Source organism: Sander lucioperca, chromosome 2, assembly GCF_008315115.2.
Source record: "Sander lucioperca isolate FBNREF2018 chromosome 2, SLUC_FBN_1.2, whole genome shotgun sequence".
In the NCBI taxonomy this organism is placed as follows: Eukaryota; Metazoa; Chordata; class Actinopteri; order Perciformes; family Percidae; genus Sander; species Sander lucioperca.
The window spans coordinates 40035271-40057781 of NC_050174.1; the positions used below are offsets into that span (position 1 = coordinate 40035271).

Genomic DNA, 22511 nt, shown 5'->3' on the forward strand with positions numbered 1-22511 from the left:
GTTGTTAACTTTTATACGAAATCATTTTGTCATATAACTAACTGTCACTATATCCTGACAATACTACACGAATCAGATAATCTGTGAAAAAAAAAAAAGCACGCTCCTCTGCCTCCTCCTGGTGCTGCTAATGGCATAAGGAAAACAACCAACCGGAGCCGAGGAGTCTCTAACACAGTGTCAATCACTGCTCATGAACTGCGGTCAAACTGATCAAAATGGATCAAGATTCTGTTACTGCATTGCCTATTTCTCATCTCAAATGTTTCCATGTTTTAGAGTACTGTTTGACTGTAAAATTAGAAAGTTTAATCCGGCCAGTCAGCCGGTGCTTTTGGTTCGACTTTTTTTGTCAACATGGCGGCCGGGTCACAAACATCTCATGCAGATGCCATTATTAACACTAGGGGTAGGCAGAGGAACATTCATTTTTCACAAATGATCTGTCTCATGTGCTACTGTCAGGATATAGTGACAGTTTTAGCAAATATGACAAAAGGCTATTTTCAAAAATGTTGCCAACTGAACCTTTAATTTAGAGGTACAACGGATAGGCCTAAGTATTTTCATTTTTTAAATCTACCGAGTCCAAAACCGAAAGATATTTTCAATTTACAATAATATGAAACAACGCAAACCCTCACATTTCAGAAACTGGAACCGGTGATATAAACAAATAATTATGATTAGTTCTTTGTCCTTTCAGCACTTAACTGTATAAACATGGTTAGAATTGAAACCAAAAACACAGACAAACAGAAAACCGCCCAGTCATGAGCCACAAAGCTCAACAGCCCTTATCACAGACAACACTGCTCTGACAGACCAATGTGGACACACACACGCACACACACACATTCAGAGAAACACACAAAGACTAAACCTGAAGGCACTGCGTCAGGAGAGACACCAGCGAAGAGAAACCTTTTTCTGCACTTCTTCTCTGACACAGTAGCACTGTGTGTTTTATATACAGTCTATGGTTTTACTGTGTGTGTGTCTTCCTAGATCCAGTGCAGTGTAGGACAGACAGAAGCGTGTGTGACGTTGACGGTGTTGCGCAAGCTGTTTGTCACTGTAAGGCCAGCCCACTGATGCCACCTGAGCTGGGTGCAGTGACTTCTCACGGCTACAGAGGGCAACATTGAGCTGCTGTATAAACATGATGAAGGAGGAAGGAGGGAGGAACACTACCCACCCAGCAGGCCTGAGCTCCCACTGGGGATGGAGGATAGAAACACACCTTCTCTGTCTTTCTTGTATCTGCTCCGTCATCCCTCTAATTGCCATTTCTTTCCTTTTTCCTCATCTCTTTTTCTTTCTACACCCACCTCTTCGCTCTCCCTTTTCCATCAGCTTCTTCCCTGCCTCCTCTCTTCTCTTCATCTCCTCTTTCACATTTGAATCCATTAGACAGCCGAGGCTTTTCCTTTGCAATGCCGCGCTCCATGTTAGCATCATTAGCGAGCGAGCTGCTTCCCAAAGGCTTTTAAAGAGGCCTGCACGCTGCGGTGAAACAACGCAGCTGACTCAAGTGAAGTCTGATGAATAATATATGTACCGAGATGCTGAACAGCATCCCATTGTAATCTTAAATCATCACAGTCTATATGAATACAGTGTTAGGAACTGAAGAGGATGTTTGAGGTATGTGTAAGACCTTGTTCTTAGGGATGACCTATATCCTCAAATGTCTCTATCAATCTTTCCCCTGCCTTCCATATTGTCATTGTTTCCTCTGTCTCACTGCTCCAGTCAACTAACAAACCACTATTGAACGACATAAAGCAAGTGGGGAAATGCTCTTTTGTTTTAGGGCCTGAACTGGTGCACTGTTAAAAGAAAAAGCTATACATCCAGCAGTAGGCAACTGTTACATATGTGTTATGCATCTATTTTACTTTACTACTTTACGTTTTTCTTTTCTTGAAAATCTAGAGAGAGAATACGATAATTAGGGCCTCGACCAACAATTATTTTGTAGCTCTGTAAATTAGTTAATTATTAATAGATTAATCGTTAAGTCTTGGTATAAAATGTTAGAAAAAAAGAAAATGCCATCACAATTTCCTAGAAAATTTTCTTTAAAAACCCAAAGATTCTAGTATGTGCTTAAATATGTATTCATCTCATCTCATCTATTCTATTCTCTCTCTCTCTCTCTCTCTCTCTCTCTCTCTCTCTCTCTCTCTCTCTCTCTCTCTCGTTTTTTTTACAAAGAACTTATGACTTCTGTCTGGATCTGTTCACAAACACCGGTTCCCTCCCACAAAAAGGTAAAGCTGACACCAACTCTTCTTTTTCTAAGCTGATTTGTCTAAACAATCAGTTGAAGGAGCCAAGGAGGAATAGTTTGTTAAATAAACCTCACCATAACAGCATGCTGAATTTGTATAAAAGGTAGTGCTGTCAAACGATCAAAATATTTAATCGCGATTAATGTCATAGTTAACTTGCACTTAATCACAATTAATCACACATTTTTATCTATTCTAAATCCTTGATTTCTTTTTGGCCCATTATTTTTTCTCATTTTAATGCTCTTATCAACATGAAAAAGTGGATCGGCTTGCTTTGTGCAAATGTTTTTTTTAAGTTTGTTCTTAGTTGTGATATCCATGTGCTTCTGTCTGAAGCATCGACTGTTAATATTAATATACAGTCTATGGTCTGAAGTCATCCATTGTCGCCTGGCTTTGACGAGGGGGCGGAGAATTGGCATCAGCTGTGTGCTTGGCCATCAAGTGGTATTTCAGACTGGACGTGCTGCGATGATAGCTCAGTTCACAACGACAAAAACACACAGATCACTTTGGTCTTGTCAATGGAACCATTTGGCAACTTTTTAAAAGTAAACCTTCCATTCAGAATCTTATTGGCATCCATTTCGCCGTCTCGCGCTCGCCATCCACTCAAAACGTAACGTTAGCCTACTACTCTTTGGCCGGCTCGCAAGCCCAAACAAGTGTGTGCGGCGTGCCCGTTGATTTGTTTCCAGTCTAGCTAGATCCGGTGTGGTGTTGTAGTTTTTCTAACGTTACTAGTTGTTGCAACCGCATGTGAAAAAAACTACAAAGTTTGCTAGGCCAAAAAGAACGTTAATCTCAAAAAATTGATGCCGTTAAAATGGGTTTGCGTTAACGCTGTTAATAACGCGTTTAACTGACAGTAATAAGACACTAATAAAAGGACATTCCTCTCATGGTGCACTCACTCTTAACTGTCCCTGGTCTTATTCCAATGGAATTCCAAGCACTCACTGTTTGCATATGTGTGTGTTTATCTAACCCAGACACACACAGCAGGCAGCTGAGATTGAGCTTCATAAGGTGATGGTGGTGTTCCAAACCGATCACAGTAGTGCTTCCGTGCAAAAAGTCTTTTCCAATAAAATGATTCTGCACTCTACAGAGAAAACCATTCCACTGTTTAATCAAATTATATGACGGACAGTTTGAGGGCCCTCCAGGTCCTCCAGACTTCATCAGTGTCTGGAACCTTGATGAAGGGTGAGAGCGCGACATATGGGCTGAAAACGTTGTCATCTAATTGAATTAGGGTTTAACAGATATTGTGTTAGTCACCATGACCCTGCTTCTTTTTGCGCTGTTGTTACAATCCGACAGTCTTCCTCATGTATTCCCAAACCTCGTGCACTCGCCTGGACATGATTCTATTCCTAAGAACTACAATGTTTTTCCTCGGGATACATGTTCTTTATTTTCATGTTGGTGACATCTTTGATACTAAATCATTTGTGGTGTTTCAGCAATGCACTTCCCAGAGATCCCTTTGTAGGCAGCATTGTGACATCTTTTTCCATTGATTGTGATCTTGATCTTCATTATGGCTTATGATTTCCCTAAAGGTTTTGTACGTGGCAGTTTACAGCACACAGTCCTGTATATATTTATCTACTTTATATATTAACTCAAGGAGTTTAATTACTCAGTACTTTTTTTTCATGATGTACATATTTTACTTCTCTGTACTTTGATTTATTATTTCACCAAACTACCCAACAGAGTACTTCTTCTATTCATTCCAAATAAACTAAATTGCATCACTCATCATATTATTTTATTCCAGAAAAGCCCATTGCATTCATTAATCGAAAAGCCACAACACTGAGTCACAAAATAGACACAAATTGAGTCAAAAAATAAAATGTGCTCAGTGTTTTAAATAATTAAAAGCATATTGTACAGGATGCATATAAATGAAGGGGTATTGTTTCAAGCTTGTTTGACTCTATGATTACTACAATAAAGATATATTGTTTTAGGAAAAGTAGTCTTTCATCTGTCTCCCTCTGCAGAGAAGTCAGGATGTGGCAGAAACATAATAACATCTTGTTTTGTTATTATTGAGTGCTGTTCTGCTGCCACTAACTGACTCCACTGGATATTTCAAAAGGTGTTATTTGTAGAATTTTAACACAAATTAATTACTTCCTCATGTACAAACAATGGCAGCTGCTACTGGTGTCCATGCTGCAATTGGCAGTCGGGGCTGCTGAGTCACATTTTGGGAAACAAAAACATGATGTCATGCAGGATTGTTTGTTTACCAATCTTGTAAAAGTTAATCACCTCTCGTCACCATAAACCATAAACATGATAAAAGTCAAAGCACCTGTCAATGACACAACAGCAAAGAGAGAAGACACCATTAGCATCTTCGACCCTCCCTTGTTTTTATGCGTACAGGTTCTCTAGATAAAAATAAAACAGAGCCACACACACATACATTCACACACAGCAGATGCACACGCAGCTCAGTATGCTGATGGAGAGCTCAGCGGGGGGTTTCTCTGCACCTTTATCTCCTCTCTCACCAGATTGTTATTCAGAGCACGTTTGGCCCACTTTAACCGTTCATTCCCTCTAAAGCTGAGGATACACACTCTGCATCACTCTGCTCTACACATCCATACATGCTACCACAAAGGTATTTTCTCACACAGATAAAGCGTTTCTTAACATACAGAAAAAAAAACCCATACACATATCATACAACCATAGACACAGCATACAAAATGTCCAAAAAGTGAAGTAACGCTCCCACAAATACATTTATTATGGAGATGTTTGTGTAAGTCTGAATGATGCAATGAAGAATTTAATTTGACATACTGGGTGTTCTTTTCTTTTTGTGTATTACTCTATGATCTGTTGCATGTACAAAGTAAGGCAATGCAGAATGTTACAGTAATAATAGACGTTTTTGTTAAACTTTGTTAAATGAATAACACATTGCCTTTCTATATCTATTTTGATGCATTAATCACCTATACAATTCCTGTGGCCCTACACTCTGCAGTATGTTCTTGAGAATCAATATTCTTTTATTCAACCAACACCAAAACAACAATATTAAACAACAATACTGTATTGTACGTAGATAAATTCAGCGAATAGGTGAGTGACTTATTTTTCCATGAACAATCATCAGTGCAGCCACATGGCAGGTCATATTTTCAAATAAGGCCAATTAAAGTCAATTACTAATTTGTAATTGAAGCAGAAATAGATGAAGCAAGCAAAGCAGACTGTGGTGAATGCACTGATCGACAAATATTAATGGTCTCTAACAGACTGTACAGTTTGTAATTGACAGTGAGTCATCATCATCCCACTCTGTAGCTCTAAGAAGCTTTTTTTTCTTTTCTTTTCTTTCCTCCTCAGGAGTTGGTGAGCTATAATCAAAAGCCACATTCTGCTTTATGATGAATCATGCACAAGTTCAAGGAGCTGATGGGATTACTTTTCACTGCAATTATACCCTATATTATACCTAGGAATACATGTGACAAATAAAAAATGGATTGATTGAGCTAAAAGGATAGTAAATGTTTGACTTCCACTCATCCGTTGGACAGAAACACAACTCCAGGTTCATGTTAACGCTGCTGCTTGCGAACACCTTACAGCTGGAACACATCACACGCGTTAAGTGTCGCGTAGCGAAGATACGCACCTGATCGTGCGCCTGGCCATTCAAACCGGAAGCGTATTTCTACGCGCCGGTCACCTCTCTCTCTCTCTCTCTCTCTCTCTCTCTCTCTAGGAACGAGACAGGATGAGTGGGGAAAACTGTTGTAATTGTAGCCTATATGCGGCTGTGTGTGTCTCTCTCTCTGTCTGTTCTTCGGTCTCTCTCTCCGTGTGCCTGATCGGGTGTCTCACTGTGAGAAGTCAAGACAGCCCAAATCACCATAAACCTGGCTGTTTTATTTTGAAATGTGTTTATTTTGGTGAAATATCTGTGTTCTGCACTGTGTTCTGTGTAATGTGATTACCTGCCTGGCTTGACACATACCCTCGCGTATCGCGCAAGAAATAGAGGAGACGCCAAAACTATCGCTGCAGCGTGCGGGCCTACGCGCCTGTTGTGGCAGGACAGAGTCGTTGACATGGGCGCCGAAATAAAAATAGCTGCTATACGAGACGCTTACGCGTGCGGTGTGTTCCAGCTGTTAGACTTAACGATTGTCTGAAGCTATAAATATGTCAGGGCCGTGTCTCTGACATCTTATTTTGGAGTTCCCCTGCCCATTTGTGGGGCTTTAGGCCTGTGGGTGTATCTGTGGCGCTACCTTCACTCCATTTTGTATAAAGGGTGACTTCATATCATCTGTCCAGGGATTAAAAAATAGCCTCTTAGCTACCTCTGGTGCACTTACAGCAATGCACTCTCCCTGTTAAATAAACCAATAAATAAATACATCTAGTAAGAGGTGACGTACCTTCAGCCTTGGCCCTGGTCTCCCTTGTCCCCTCCAGGTGTCGCTCAATGCTGCCTTGACTGTAACATCTGGTAAAGGGTACAGGTGACAGTCTGTGACTGTCAACCTCCACATGCTGCTCTAGGATCGGAGAGAAATCCACAGAGGAGTGGGAGTGGGTGGAGTAAGTGGAGGAGAAAGGGTCTGCAGCTGCCTTCAGCGACGGCGAACCTCCATTTTTCCGTTTGCTTCTCGCGATCTCTGCGAAGGAGGTGACTCGTGGAGGAGGAGGCGCGGTCGGGGTCGGGGCGGCGCCCTCGCTGAGCCGGACTGGGCAGCTCAACATACGCTCCAGAGATCCGAGCCGAGGAGATGGAGACTTGTCCAGGTTGCGGTCGTAGCTGCGAGAACGGGGACGGCTTCCTGAGGAGGCTCCAATAACACCCTGGCCAACCAGAGGGGGGGAGATGTTGACGTACACCTGGCCTTCAATCACGGCAGGAGCAGCTTCAGCTCCACCAGCTGCCTGCTGATTCTTCTTCTTCTCCTCCTCGTCCTCTTCATCCTCATCATCATCATCATCTCGCTGAATGAGGAGAAATAAGGAAAGAAAGAACACAACAGTCAAAAATAGTTTATCAGATAAATCACATTACCAAACCATGGTTTAGAGGTGAAATTCTTTACGTTCTTTAGGTTCTTAAATAATCTTTAGGACAACAAATCCACAGCAAACCAATGTCCTGAACTGCCTTTATGGCAGTTTTGCTTTGACACAGTGCCACTGTTACTGACTAATATCCTTCAGCTCTGCATATAACTAAAATAATCCTCCGACATGATATCAGATAACCCCAGACAGTGGCTGTGTTCTAAAGTGAGCCAGTGCCAGACTAATACCAGTGCCATGGCTATTTTAGGCTCAGGGTAATTGTCATTGTCACAGAGCCTGCAGTTTAGTTGGCAGTTTAACTGGTGCTTGCCTATCGTGATGTAAAGGGCTCGGGCCCATCCTACATCCAGGAAACGGTTAAACCATACATCCCAGCCTGTCCATTACGCTCTGCTACTAACAATCAGCTTGCTACTCCCTCAATACAAAGGGTGCTTGGCTACCGCTCAACAAAGTCTTGACTGTTTGCTGTCCTGGCTCCACAATGGTGGAACGAACTCCCCATTGACATCAGGACAGCAGAAACTCATATAGCACATCTTCCGTCACAGACTGAAAACTCATCTGTTCATACTGCACCTTGGCCCATAAAATATAAACATTAAATTAAAAAAACTCTGTAACTCTTTCTCCTATTATTATTTAGCGCCAGCTAAATAAATAATTTATTCCATTTAGTTTCTATTTATGCTACATGTTGTTTGTGCATTATTTTATTTCCTATGATCATAGATATATTCTATGATTACTCCCTTCTTTGTTGAGTCTGATGTAATTTGACCAAATAACTTTTAGCTACAGTATGCTTTATCTATGCTTGCTATTTTGTTGTTTTACTTGCCTTCCCTACTCAGACTGTATTTGTATTACTTAACTAAGAAACAATTACTTGATGGTGTAAATTAACTTGATGTACTGCCTTAACTTGATTAATTATGCATACCGCCCGCAGCAAGCTGTGCTTTTTAAGATACAAAATAACTGAAGTAGAAATTGAGTGAGAGAGAAAATGTATTATTATTTTGATTTTCATGACATTATATAATCATCTGACTTCTTTAAATGAAAACTATTCAGTTCTACCTTGCAACAAATGCTGCACTTAACAAGCAAAATCTGTTAATTTCCAAGGATTATTGTGCTCTATGTTTTTCTGTGTCCTGTTTTACAGACAATTAGCTGGCACTATTTTGCACACAGTTTAACTGCACCAAAGGAAGGCCAAGTTTTCTGTGAGTTTCTGATCATTAACATTAAGCACATTGACAACTAGAGCGTGTTAGAGATAAAGTGGAAAACTTTTTTACCTCTACAACTATTTGATCAGGCAAATATAATAAAGCAAGGCTGTGTGCAGCTAGGAGGGGCCATTAATTCAATTTTGTTGTACATTGACTTTAAGTGGACTTTAAGTTGAATTGTATTATGATTTTATGTATTATGATGATATGAAACGTTAACATTTTTCAAATTGCCAAGCAAATTGTAATTAACCCTTGTGTTGTCTTCCCGTCACCCATGCAACTTTTTGTTTTTCTGGGTCAACATTTTAAATTCAAACTTTTCAACATTTTGTTGTTCTTTTTTCGACGCACTCACTTTTCCCGACGTTGTTGTCGATTTTCTTCGGGCGTTTTTGATGCTTTTTCCGACATTTTTGTCACTTTTTTCAATGCTCTTTTTTTCATTTTTTTTTCAAATGCTATAGAATTGAATAAAACACCCAAATTCAATGAAAGTAGTGAACTGATCATTTATTTTACTTGTGAAGAGTAATAGTTGTATGGAAACCATCCACGTTATTTTCTTCGACAATTTGGTTGAAAGAAATCCAAATTTCTGATATAGAAACTTTTTGAAAATGGGTCAAATTTGACCCGAGGACAACAGGAGAGTTAAAGTCTTGAATAAAAATTGTGATGGGTTTGTTGTGATCAAAGGTGAACATCAATTTGAGTATTTTTTGTGTAATCTTATAAACACATAAATAGACATATATGATTTCATGATATATTATGTCATTATTAGCGCTAGATATTGTTTGAAATGTTTTACAATGCCAATATGATACCTGAATTTTGGTGTCGGTAATTTTATTTATTTTTTATTTATTTATTTTTTTTTAATTCTTTCTTTATTTGAAAAAGCAAAACAATACAAGTACAGTTGCATACAACAACAACATCACTTATTTTGCTTTTAATTTTATTTTATCTTTATCATGCAATGTATCGGGCGTCTTTCCTCCGCTGTCCACTCCAACCTGCGTAATTTAGGGGTGATATTTGATCAATCAAATGCATGAAATACAACATTTTAATTAAAATAAATATGTATGGTAAATTAACTAAGTGTGGACCTGTGCATATGGTATTAGCCATTTTCATGAACGTTCCGCTGTGGAGCCAATAAAGCATCCTGTCAGATGGAATACAAATTGTTAAAACTAGTAGTGTGGTAGGATTCTCCACTCACCCTAGATGACTCTTCATCGTCTTCATCTTGTTCTTCTTCCACGCCCAGCTCATCAGCTCTCTGCCTGAACAGAAAGTACTCGTTGGGCTGGGTCGGAGTGGGGCTGCCTTTGCTGTGCTCATCGGAGCAGCTGTTGACCGAGGAGCCTGCGGGACTTGGGGACGACTGGGACGACAGGTCGCAGGTGACCAATTTGTAGTAGTTCTGGGTGGCGACAACCAGGCGTGCCTGACTCTGCACACAGGAAGCAAGGTCTCCGGACGATCCAGAATGTGGAGGGTGGTAGGAGTTGCAGTTGGCGTCGAGGTCAAGAGCCCCCTGGTGCTCCACGGCGCAGGAACAGGTGGAGGAGGTGGACAGGTGCGATTCACGGATGAGAGGGAAGGTGCTGCCCAGGCAGGAGGGTTGCTGTTGTGATAAGGGAGGTTCAGTTGGGGATGTGTGAAGGTCCAAATAGAAAGCCCCTCCAGTTGAGTCTCGCTTGTTTCCTGGTGGATCAGAAACAGACGAGGTGCGGGAGTGGTCAGTAGAGCTGTTGAGATTGGTGTGCCCAGAGACCGGTGGCTTCTCCGGAATACTGTTGTTCAACTTGTTGTAAATGGCGCTGAAGTTCACGAGCACGCCGTCTGAGCTGTTGCAAGAGGAGTCGCTGCCGTAGCCTTGCTGGCATTCTGAGAAAGGCTCCGTGAAGGCTTCAGGAAACTGCTGAGGGTAGTTCTGGGAGAGTGCACAGCAGGAGCAGTGCTGTGTGGAGGAGCTGGAGGAGCTTCGCCCACACTTCATAGGATCATCCTTATCTTCTCCATCGTAATCGCCCCAGTCTTGCTCTCCACAATCCATGGACATGTTGGAACCGCTGCTGCCGTGGCGCAGCTGGCTGTCCAGTCCCAGAATGTCCAGGTCCTCCAGGTGGGTGGAGAAATCCGAGGCTACTGCCCTTAGGGACTCCCTACTGCTTCCACCCACTGACCTGTGCAACATAAAGGGCTCAGAAGCAAAGCCAAGGCCGTGTAAGTGGAAAGGAGTCATCCCGTTATCGTGGACAGAGTTAGTGTCACTGTGGAGGTGAAAAGAGGAGTCTTCAAAGTAACCACTGAGGTTATCACCATCCTCCTCCTCTTCTTCTTCATCCTCGTCTTCGGTATTCAGCAGGAATGGATTATGACGCAACGGATTCCTGTTCCTCGGTTTGGCTCTGGGTAAAGTGTGAGCCGTGATCAGCTGGTCCTCTGAATTGCTCGAGGTAAACGATGAATCATCACTTGCTGTGCTGCTTCCTCTCCCGCCAACTTTCCTCTCTTTTCCCCCTTTGCGGGAGTCCCAGGAGCCACTTGAGGTCTGGATCAGGCTGCTGTAGAGGAGTGCCTCTCTCTGAAGAACATCTCTCTCGGGAAGGGAAGTGGTGCGACTCAAGCCCAGGTTCTCCGGTGGGATAAACGGGTTGCTCCTCTTCAACGAGCTCCCGCAGTCACCCTTCCGCCCGCCAGACACCTGGCAGTGCACCAGGGGGATGTGATGCACGATCAGGGTCTCGCCTGACAGCTTAGGAGGGCTGTCCATGGTCCAGAAGGAGGAGGGGGGTGGGACTGGAGCAGAGGGAGGCCCTGTGTGGGTGAAGGGGAAGGTAGATGTGTGATTTGTTGAAGGTTGGGTTCACTCTGTGTTTGCTGGGCCCAGCTCTGCAGGGCTGCCAGGGATTTGAAAGGAGAGGTTGGGGAAGTCAACACCGTGGTCAGAGTGGTACATCTGGAAAATACGAAGAAACAGAGAGAGGAGAGACGTTATAGGAGTAGGCCAATACAGGCACCAAAGCACACACACAGGTTCGAGGCAACACGGTCTTATAAAATCACGTAGAGACAGTGCGGAAAATAGAGTGAGAGAATGATCAATAAGACGACATATGCTCACAAATATAATTTTTACGTTTTAACCTCAGTTGAGACAAATAAACACAGCCAAGACTTTTGTTTCTATTACATTCCTCATTGTGTTTTTAATGGCAAATGAGTCCCTTCTTGTCATCTCATTAATTACTTGTGTCAAAAGACATTAAACACAGAAGAAAAAATAAATAATGAGACACAAGATATTATGTTTGAGAAAGGGGCTGGTAAAATAAGATTTTTCTCTTCATCCATCCACCTTTTCCGATCATGGATATGTAATGTGATATAGAAAATCATTCATGGCTCGATAATAATATTTGTCTGTTTCCATGAGCGAATAAAAAAAATGTTAAGTGAAGTTCACCAAAATAAGATGATCTAAAATAGCTAAAGTAACAGTACAGAACTATATCCTTCTAGTCTCATCTGTGCACTGAGCAGGGTGAGTCAGCACCACGTGAAGTGGAAACAGTGAGATCCACATACACACACCAAGCAGCTGACTCTTAAACAGGGCTATGAACTCATCCCCATTGGCATATTATACCCTAAATGATACACACATACCGATACACACAGGGCACAGCAACGGTTTCCCTCACAATCATCTGTTGCACCTTAAACGAAAATAAAAATAACACAGATAATGATACGCTGGCTGCTGTTGAGGTGTGACATGTAGTGGTTTTAAATGTCAATATAAAGATTAGGTGTAGTACTTTGGTGCAATTACAGCCATTAGGCCAGGAAAATAATAGCTTCTATCTCATGCTTTTCCAAAATGCTTTCTGCATTGTTACAAGATGCAGATGTTGACTAATGACTATGTTGAAAGTCATTTTTTCCATCAGCCTTTCCCTCGCTCCCTTATCTAAAATGACACAGAACTCTTAAAGCTTTGTTTTGCAGTAGACAATGTTAGGTGTCACACAATGTTACATGCAGTATGACATGCATTTTAACAGCTGGGACACACTGACAATCTTCTTCACCATGTGTTAATGGTGGTTTCTAAAATGAATGTGGAAATAAATATCCGTTGTCAGTGCAACTGTTCTTAGATGGATGGATATCTCTGTTGCAAAGTTATTTCATACTTCTTTACTGTCTTTTCTCCAGTAATATATTATAAAGTAGATTATGAGTCGGATTAGGAATAAAAATTAGCTCTCAATCGGATGATGACCTGGACCAGACTAGTGCTAACTAAGACTTAGAGTAATCCCTCTATTATATCTGCTTAGTAAAACAGATACCAGAAACCCAGATACAGTAGATCGATTAAAAGCAAATTTGAAATTAAATTTTGGGAGGAGAGTTAAAAAAAGAAAGAAAAAATCAGTAGAAGGCATGAGCCGAGCCAAAAAGTGACATTACAATACATTATAATAATGTACAAATACAGATTCACATGGATAATAATGTGCGAGTGCAAATGCTGATGAGACCTTTACGAGCACAATAACAAGGTGCACAGTGAGCCCTGCTTCATCATTTTTATTGCTAAATAAAGAGAAGAGTAAGGCTAGCTAAGGCTGCAGACTGCCGGTCTAAATGTTAGCAGGGTAGGACAGGTTTGCTTAGGAGCAGGGTAATAACTGAGATGCCACTCTTGACAAATGACCTTTTTAAATGGGGGACTGGAAGTGCTTTTGCTGACTGGGAGGCTTCAGCTTCACCTACACAGAGGTGGAGCTCAACCTTTTTATCTCACAGCTGCCCGCAACCCCCTGCTGCAGGCAGACATGTATGAACTTTCACAGATATTTACTTTTTTTTAGTATTTTGGATTGATAAATTATAGAAACAAAACAGCTATTATTTTCATTCGTCATGATATGAAAGAACTTCTAATAAAATGTATATTTCATGCTTCACTGGAGCAGCTGCCTTGTTCAGTGGCACCTCATGATAGCTGTTGAGGACTGGGATAGCATTTTTAAATTCATATTCAACATGCAGATTTTTTTTACTCTGAGATAGTCCTTATCTCCTGCTGCTCAGATACAGTATCACTCCTACGCTTTGCATGAAAATCACAGAACGCATATCATTGATAAGACCAGAATGACTTTGGGGATCGACAACTATTTTAGGTGTCAAGAATATTATGATCTGAATCACAAATGACATTGCTAAACAACTTTCCTTCTCTGACACACAGACCGTAGGAGTAATTAAAATATTGCTGAAACTACACATATTCACTTTGTTATAATCTGTAGTCTTGAAATGCTGTGTAAAACTGTGTTAATCATGTAAAGCACTTTGTAACTTTGTTTTAAAAAGGTGCTGTACAAATACAATTATTATTATTATTATTACTCTATGAAGTTACTATAAACAGGTCCATTTTGTATTGATTATGTAGTAACAGCCAGAAAAAGCCTGATATTCTACTATTACTGCTCTAGTGAGCTGACATCACGGAGGGAGTAAGAGATCTTTTTGTTACATAACAACAAAGTACACGACTGCAATTAACAGCCGAAAGCCAGTAGTAGATATATTTTCAGACATGTATTCCCTTAAATCACATCCCAAAAAAATCTGAAGTCTGATGGCTCCTGTCAAGGGAAAGTGACATTATTAAGATTAGCTTAATGGTTCTGATGAAGAGTGCAGGTAATGTTAACACCAGAGACTAGAACAAGGGGGACTAAAATTGGTTTAAGGTATTAGCTGCACGGTCAGGCAGGCTCGGTTGTGTAATGTGAGTTCAGACTAGACAGTTGGTGTTGGGAGGACATTAAAGGAGAACTCCGGGCAATTTTTACCTTAATCTTGATCGCTATACGTATGTGAGTACTGTCGATAGCAAAAAAAAAGGAGCCGAATCGGTGCTAGCTAACTGGAGCTGCTGCAGCTAATGCCGAGAGCTCCCACTTAGCTAAAACGGCAGTTTTGGGGGCATATCATAAAGAGTGCCTTTGTGCCTCTTAACAGACACAAAATGCAATTAAAATGTCTGTGCAACATGAACAGGGCCCTTACATGACAACAAGATGCGTTTTCAACTCAGACATTGTTTAAATTCACCTACCCTGTTAGCTGCGAGCTGCCGTCTGGGATGAGTGAGTGTTCAGCCAGGCTTCGGTAATAATCATCAAGCAGCAGTTCCCTGTGTATTTGTAGCATATATATCCATTTTGTGTGCGATCCATCTGGCGTTGGTGAATAGTAGTCTCTGCAGTGGCGACCTGTGTGTTAGTTGCCTTAGCCAGGCTAGCAGGACCGACCGGCATCCTTCTAATTCCTCCCCGCCTTCCTCACCTGCCGCGGCCGACAACAATCCACGGGCGCCCGCTGGTCTAGTAGATGTCCTCCAGAGGACAGTTCATGCTTTCGCGGCGAAATTTTTGCGGCAAAAAGTTTATTTCCCCCTCAAGAATAGGTAATTGAGCACTGTAATGGTTATGATCATATTAGTGACTATGTAACTACATGGAAACGGGCCAAATGATGCCTGTTTCTTGTACAGTAATAGCGTTACCAGACCAGCGGGCGCCCGTGGATTGTTGTCGGCCGCGGCAGGTGAGGAAGGCAGGGAGGAATTAGAAAGATGCCGGTCGGGCCTGCTAGCCTGGCTAAGGGAACTAACACACAGGTCGCCACTGCAGAGACTACTATTCACCAACGCCAGATGGATCGCACACAAAATGGATATATATGCTACAAATACACAGGGAACTGCTGCTTGATGATTATTACCGAAGCCTGGCTGAACACTCACTCATCCCAGACGGCAGCTATCAGCTAACAGGGTATGTGAATTTAAACAATGTCTGAGTTGAAAACGCATCTTGTTGTCATGTAAGGGCCCTGTTCATGTTGCACAGACATCTTAATTGCATTTTGTGTCTGTTAAGAGGCACAAAGGCACTCTTTATGATATGCCCCCAAAACCGTTTTAGCTAAGTGGGCGCTCTCGGCATTAGCTGCAGCAGCTCCAGTTAGCTAGCACCGATTCGGCTCCTTTTTTTTGCTATCGACAGTACTCACATACTTATAGCGATCAAGATTAACGTAAAAATTGTCCGGAGTTCTCCTTTAACATAGGCAGCTATCACAACTGTCTGAGGTTTCTTTTGTCTCACTTTCTTTGGCTTTATTCATTTTTTATTAACTGTTCTTGTGGATATCCTTGTAGGGAGAACGTAATGTTAGTACATGACTTCAATGAGTTTTGACACATTAATACGGTATAGGACTACATTAAAGCAAATGTCATGGACATTGGCTTAAGTATTTTGGTTTTAATCAAAAGGATTTTAAAGTGAATGTATGTGTGTTTTCCACAGAGGATGAAACTATTTGCTCTATTATTTGCTAGCAGAGAGCTTTGCAAGCAAGACTGCTGCAGACAAAATACGTAGGGAAACACAGTCCGCACACACACACACACACACACACACACACAGACACACACACACACACACACACACACACACACACACACACACACACCTTTCATTCTCTGTCTGTACAAAATAGCAGTCCCATCTAATCTGCCATGGTTTTATGAAGAGGCAGCCCAAACCAGTCTGACTCTCCAAAGAGTTTCCGGGTCAGTGACACGAGCAACCGAGTTCAGCCACAAGGAAATTTCACTTTAACACAATACTGTGTAGTATGCCTCCATCATTTTATTTGTTTATGTACAGTGTGCCGAGGGATGCTTTCAAGAACGTTACCGGGAAGACAACATTATCAATACTAGATCTTCACAGCAGTATGTTACTTCACCATATCTTGTATTTACTGACAGAGGAAAACTTGATTTCATCCCAAAAAAATCCTATATTTAATGAAGGTAAGTTTAGTTAATTCAGTGCCGAGTGGGACTTCTACAAAAGCTCTGACTGCACATCAGACATTCATTTTAAACTGATATGAGTGCAAAAGGCACCTTGCTTTTTCTTCAATATATTATCATAAGGGAAAAAATATTTGTAAAGATTTAGATTTTTTACTTTACTTAAACTTGACAACACAATGGAGTCTTCTCCTGTTACCTTGGTACCACAAGTCCTCACACGACACTGTTCTCAGTAACTGGGTTGGACTACAATAATCTAAAGACCTTAGTTGGCAAACAAAAACAATTTCGATAAAACTGTTCTTTTTGGGCCTGTTTTTAAGAAAATCATTTTCAGATAGCAGTTTAAACATTTGGCAGATCACTATGTTAAAGAGGGAATCAAACTGTGTTCTCCGCCATTTCATTTTATGATCAGCACGGTGCACTCTTTCATGTGTTAATTCAATCGGATTTTTTTTTTTTGTTCTAGTTAGGGACCAAGTTGTATTATATTGTAAGGCATTCCTAAAAAACAAGTAATGGTAAATTTGAGCAAAAATATGATCTCAGAAATGTGTCACTTTCCTACAGGAAACATTATCCTGATACATTATGTAATTCATTAAATCACAGCTGCTGTGGTGTGATGCTGGCCTCAATGCTGTCCCTTACAAGAGGACAGATGCATATGGGCTACCAGACTGTTCAAGTATTCAAGACACACACAGAAACTGAAACAGAGAAACTTGTGAATGGGACCATTGAATAGACTCGGCCATTATGCTCACTTGTTTTGAACACCACAGCCAGAGAAACCATTCATCTTCCAAGGACACAACTCAATAATGGGGCTTTTTCATGCTAAACACGCACATAAACGTGTAGGAATTTATCAAAAATATCTGAACATAAGACAGACAAAAATACGACTTGCACTTGACACCACATCTCATCAATGCCGCCACGACAAATTCCTCTACATAGAGAGAAATACCAACAGGGTTTTCTGTCCATGTCAATACTCTTAATTACGAGGAATTCATTAAGGATTATTTTAAGAGCCAATTAGCTTTGATTTTTCTCCACTAACTCGTCCTTAATGAGTTATTTGGAAATCCCACCTGATTGTATGATCATTTTGGAGAGAAGGGTGGGAAATTGTAGCCTGACGTCATCATACTCAGATTCTAGTCAGAATATGAGTCTGATACTGCTCCATTGGGCTGTGATTATGGGGCGTGTTTCAACCAAACCAGGAAAGAAAATGCCTCTGCACTCAAATGGATAAACCTACAACCAATCAGAGCAACGTAGACAAACGTCACAGAAGCTCCAAGTCAAAGGCAGGCTTTGACAGAGCAAAGGCAGAGGCGGCAGTTTCCGTGTCGTGCGGACGGGTGTAGCAATGTGTATACCTAAGTGATCATGGTTCTGTTCCTCTTTTAAAATTAATGCACTGTCGATATCTTCTATAACAGACACGATGGCGGAATCTACACATCTCAATTCTCCAGCGGCAGCCATCTTTGTTGTAAACGAATTAAACCCAAGCGCTCTTTGGTGACGTGGTTAATTACGTTACTGTTGATCATCTGTCCATCATCGTATAAAGCCCGCCCTGACAATTTGATTGGTCCAAACAGCTCGGTTCGAGCATAGTTGCTCCACAACGGATCAAGTCCAGGCCGAACTTCCCAACCTCAAATGTTGTGGGCGGGGCTAAGTTCGGCTGGCATCCAGGCTAGAGAAATTGACCTATTTATGAAACTAACACACACACACACACACACACACACACACACACACACACACACACACACACACACACACACCTACACACAAGAAAAGGAAAGCAAAGCTGTAACAAAGGACATCCTCCTGCTTATATCATCAGGGCTGCACTTCCAGGAATAAGACTGAGCCTGGGAGGGAGGAGGGTATCCGAGTGGAGGCACACCCTAGCTGGGGAGAGACAGACGACACCGCCAAGGAGATGGAAATTACGACGATGGATAAATCACACTCACAGTGGGTCTTGTGACTATTTGTATAATACAATAGGAAAGAAGACAACCTTTTTGTGTAGAAGCCACAATAGTTAATACATTCCAAAACACACTAGGAGCAGTAAGTCCATTTTTATTGCCCTATAGCAGGAAATTAATGCGATTCATCTGCGGAGGGTGGATAAGGTTGTTGACTAAACAAATGTTTGTCCTGAGATTTCTACCATCATAACTCACACTCACAAACTCATATTCTCTTATCATCATACCCCATTAATCCGAAATGAAGCACAAACATTTTGACTAATCAAATCGTACCAATATTTTACATAATGATACAGTATAACCCGTCTATTTGACGTGTCTGTTAGATCTTATCTTGATTGCTCCCTCATCCTAATTCAGTGAGTGAACAGTCATGTTTAATGTGACTGTGTCACTGTAGTAGGTCATACATTACCTAATGTATGTTCTTAAAAAGTGTACAATGTCCATATGCTGGAGATAACCCTGAAGTAAAAGAGTAAAATGAACAAAAAATCATCTTTGCATCCTCATTTCCTATCTCTTAAAAGCAAAAAAAAAGTAAGCTGAAAACCTTGGCGCTGCTATGGATGCAGCACAACATTTTAACAAGCGAGATCAACTTTCTACCATCTTTAAAATACAGTGCAGATGTGACCTGACATGCCCAGTAAAACATTTTTAGGTCAAAAGGCTTCTTGGAATCCAGGTTAAAACTAAGCTAAAATTTGGCTGAAAAGTGGATGTTTTCTGTTATCTGTTAGGACACACTGCAATTACATTTTAAATGCTGTTAAAACAGTTACTGTAACCCAAACACGTCTAAAACTAGAAGGGCAGTTGGCGAGCACAGTCCTCCACCAAGGCCAACGAGTTAACGAATGAAGTGAAAAATAATTTGTGTATCGTTGTGTATAGGTGGTTACCTATCCTAAACAAACAGCCAGTGTCACTGTGAACTAATTTTTCATGCATCCTCTGTTCAGAAAGTCTCTTTTTCTTTGTCGTCTCCTGCACCAGTGGTACTGTCTGTAGCTGTCTGGTTGTTGAATTACAGGCTCAGTGTGTGTGTGTGTGTGTGTGTGTGTTGCTGCTAACTGAATGAAAAGAGCTTTTGTTTGTAGCACACATTCAGCATCTCACAGCAGTGTCAAATGAAGCCTGGCAAGTCGAGTGGGAGAGCTAAACAGGAGGGACGCTGAAACTGGTTGAACAACGTTGAAGGTTTCTTGGGACCTAAAGGCTTGTCTCATTACTGCCTACAGCTCAACCAATCACAACGGGTTAAGCAGGTATTCTTTATCTAACAAGGAAGACACAGTATGTCAAAAAATCTAGACAGATAAGTAAGAGGAGAAAAATAGGAAACATCCTGGAAATGACCCAATGTCACGGTACACTGAGCCATGTATTCACGGTGCAAATTTCCCACCAACAGCCACGTTTGTCAAACTAGACACAACTGTAGGTTGTTAAAGATATTGATCTATTAAGAAATCCAACCTCTTATAACTCTTTATTAGCATATTTCTAGCACATTACATTTTTTCTTACTGTAATAGAAGTGTAAAACAACACAATATTGTTTTTGTGTCATGCTGTAGATAGATAACAAAACTAGGGGTTTAAGCCCTGTAGGAAAGAAACGTTCATGGATGAAAAATAATGAACAGAACTTAGCTATGTTTGGACTAAGGATGGCACTGGAGGAAAAGGTCATGATGTTTAAGTAAATCAAGAGGGCTTGCCCTTTCTTTGGCAGCCATTTTAGCACATCTCAGACCCTCTCCTCTGCTTGTCAGGCTCAGCTCAACATTGTCAGACTTAGTTAAGAATTCATCATTCTATCTGTCAGCCTCAGCTACTGTATACTTGCTTTATGCTGAATGGCAACATGCGGATGTTAACATGCATATTAGCATATCAGCATGTTATGTTTGCATTCATTTAAAGTGCAGCTCATTTTTAGAGGTATTCTATTCACAAACTAAGTCTTGGACAAAGCATTACAGTAAAGGAGAGTCACAGGATCACCAAAGTCATTATGATGAATTGTCTGGGGACCATGAATGTCTGAACCAAATTGCATGACAATCCATCACTCAGGGCTCTCATGAGTTTTTATTTCACTCTGGACTGAACTACAGACAGACCAACATTGCCACCCTTAAAGCTATGCTGCTAGCATGCCTAAAAAGAGATTAGTAGCATCAGAAGTGTTTTATATATGGCTCTCTATTAGGGGTGCATGATATATCGACTCAATATCGTTATCGCGATATCACGTTGCGCAATATTATATCAAAAGTGTTGCAAAGTATTCAATATTTTGTTTATTTTGTGGAGCGCAGCGTCCCATCCGTTGGCTGTGTGGCTTAGTTGTGTTTGATTTAGAGCCCGCTTGAAACACTATAATGATCATCATTTCATTGGCCAGTTACCGTGCCACTTGCACATGTTAGTACACGTCAGCGCACGGGTCCACTACGTGACAAACCCTATGGAGCGTACCACGTGTGTGCATATTTCGACAGAGTGACAGTGTAAGTGAAGAAATTGATAGAGACAACAAAACGGAACAAATCAGAAAAGCGAAAGAAAAGTTGTGTCCTGTTCTCTTTATTTATTTATTTTATACTGTCCAACCAGTAAAACTTGTCCTGTTCTGTAGACATGGTCCTTATTTATTTATTCATGTTGGACCAGTCCAATGTCAGTTGAAATAAACCTTGTGTTGTAAAAAAAAAAAAAAAAAATTGTTTAATTTGTTATGAATCTATTTTGATGCGTTTTCCCGTAACTTTTGTAATTTTACACGTTTAAAAATATCAAAATTAACATCATATCGCAATATTCATAATCAATATCGCAATGTCACATTTTGTCAATATCGTGCAACCCTACTCTCTATACTACTTCTTTATTTTTATGTGATAGTTTTGTGTTCAACTAAAAGCCTTGAAGCAACACATGTGGCATTGAATATGCTGGTGTGAACTGATTGCTGATACAGTGAAATTAGAAGCCTTGTTGATCCTTTTAGGAAAACGCTCCCTTGGCCTCCTTTATGCATGTCAAAAGTCTGGACCATCTACAAAACATCATGCTGAAGCTGGAAGGGATTCGGTTTATTTAAACGGTTTCTTTAAAAGTGCTTTATCAACATCGTTAAATGACCACACTACAGTTGAGTCATTAGTGGAGTTGCACCATCCGTCGCTATCTTGCACTGACCTCTTTGGTGCATTTCACATCATGAGATTCCGGGTTTGCTTTGGTGGGAAGTGTGCTGATTGCCTAAAGGTACAAAACAAGACGATGGCACAAGCTCAGTTTCTTTTCTTGCAAAGTCACAACAGTGAACCCTCAAATCAATCCCTTGAACTACCTGTGTGTTCGAGCTAAAGATGAACGCATGGCCCTATTCCCAGCTTCCTCAAAGGCTTAGTGACACGTTTCCCTCCTCACCCCTTTCTCACTTGAAAGCTTATATGCTTGCGTAATAGCTTCCCGGCTTGCTGTCACCCTTCAGTATTAGTGTCAGATGACATCCAGCCACAGCAGACGGAATGTGGCAGGCAGTAGCTGTTGACTTAAAATACAAATAAGAACATTTACAGCAGATTAGCTTAATTTTGCAAAAGAGAATTCTATGCATGTAAGCTTTTGTATTTCACGCGAGCAACATGATTATTAATATTGGTCTACATGGTACACATATGATGTTTTTCTGTAAACCCTGCTACAAACCAAATGTCATACTATGAACCGAAAATGTTTGAATTTTAGTTTAAAAGCTTAATCTGGTTTCCCTCCATTTCAAATGAATTCCGTTAAAAGATTCTGAGTTGTATTAGATTTGCAAGCTACAGTATTTCATCTTCATTCAGTGTATGGGTTTATGTGCATGTGTTAT

General features: G+C 40.9%; 1 protein-coding gene across 7 annotated transcripts in view; it reads right to left on the reverse strand.

The window, feature by feature from the left end:
- The window catches only part of rusc2 (RUN and SH3 domain containing 2), a 45571-nt gene that overhangs the window by 12655 nt on the left and 10405 nt on the right, over nucleotides 1-22511 (reverse strand). For 6 of the 7 annotated variants that reach the window (XM_035997395.1, XM_035997391.1, XM_035997388.1 and 3 more), the window contains exons 2-3: nucleotides 9876-11621; nucleotides 6749-7313 (exon numbers count right to left, since the gene is read on the reverse strand). In XM_035997395.1, coding sequence (XP_035853288.1) covers nucleotides 6749-7313; nucleotides 9876-11435 — 2125 coding nt within the window. In that variant the 5' untranslated portion in view covers nucleotides 11436-11621. Of the gene's footprint in view, nucleotides 1-6748; nucleotides 7314-9875; nucleotides 11622-21829; nucleotides 21893-22511 lie in introns of all 7 variants that reach the window. The other variant, XM_031305213.2, reaches the window with a different exon arrangement.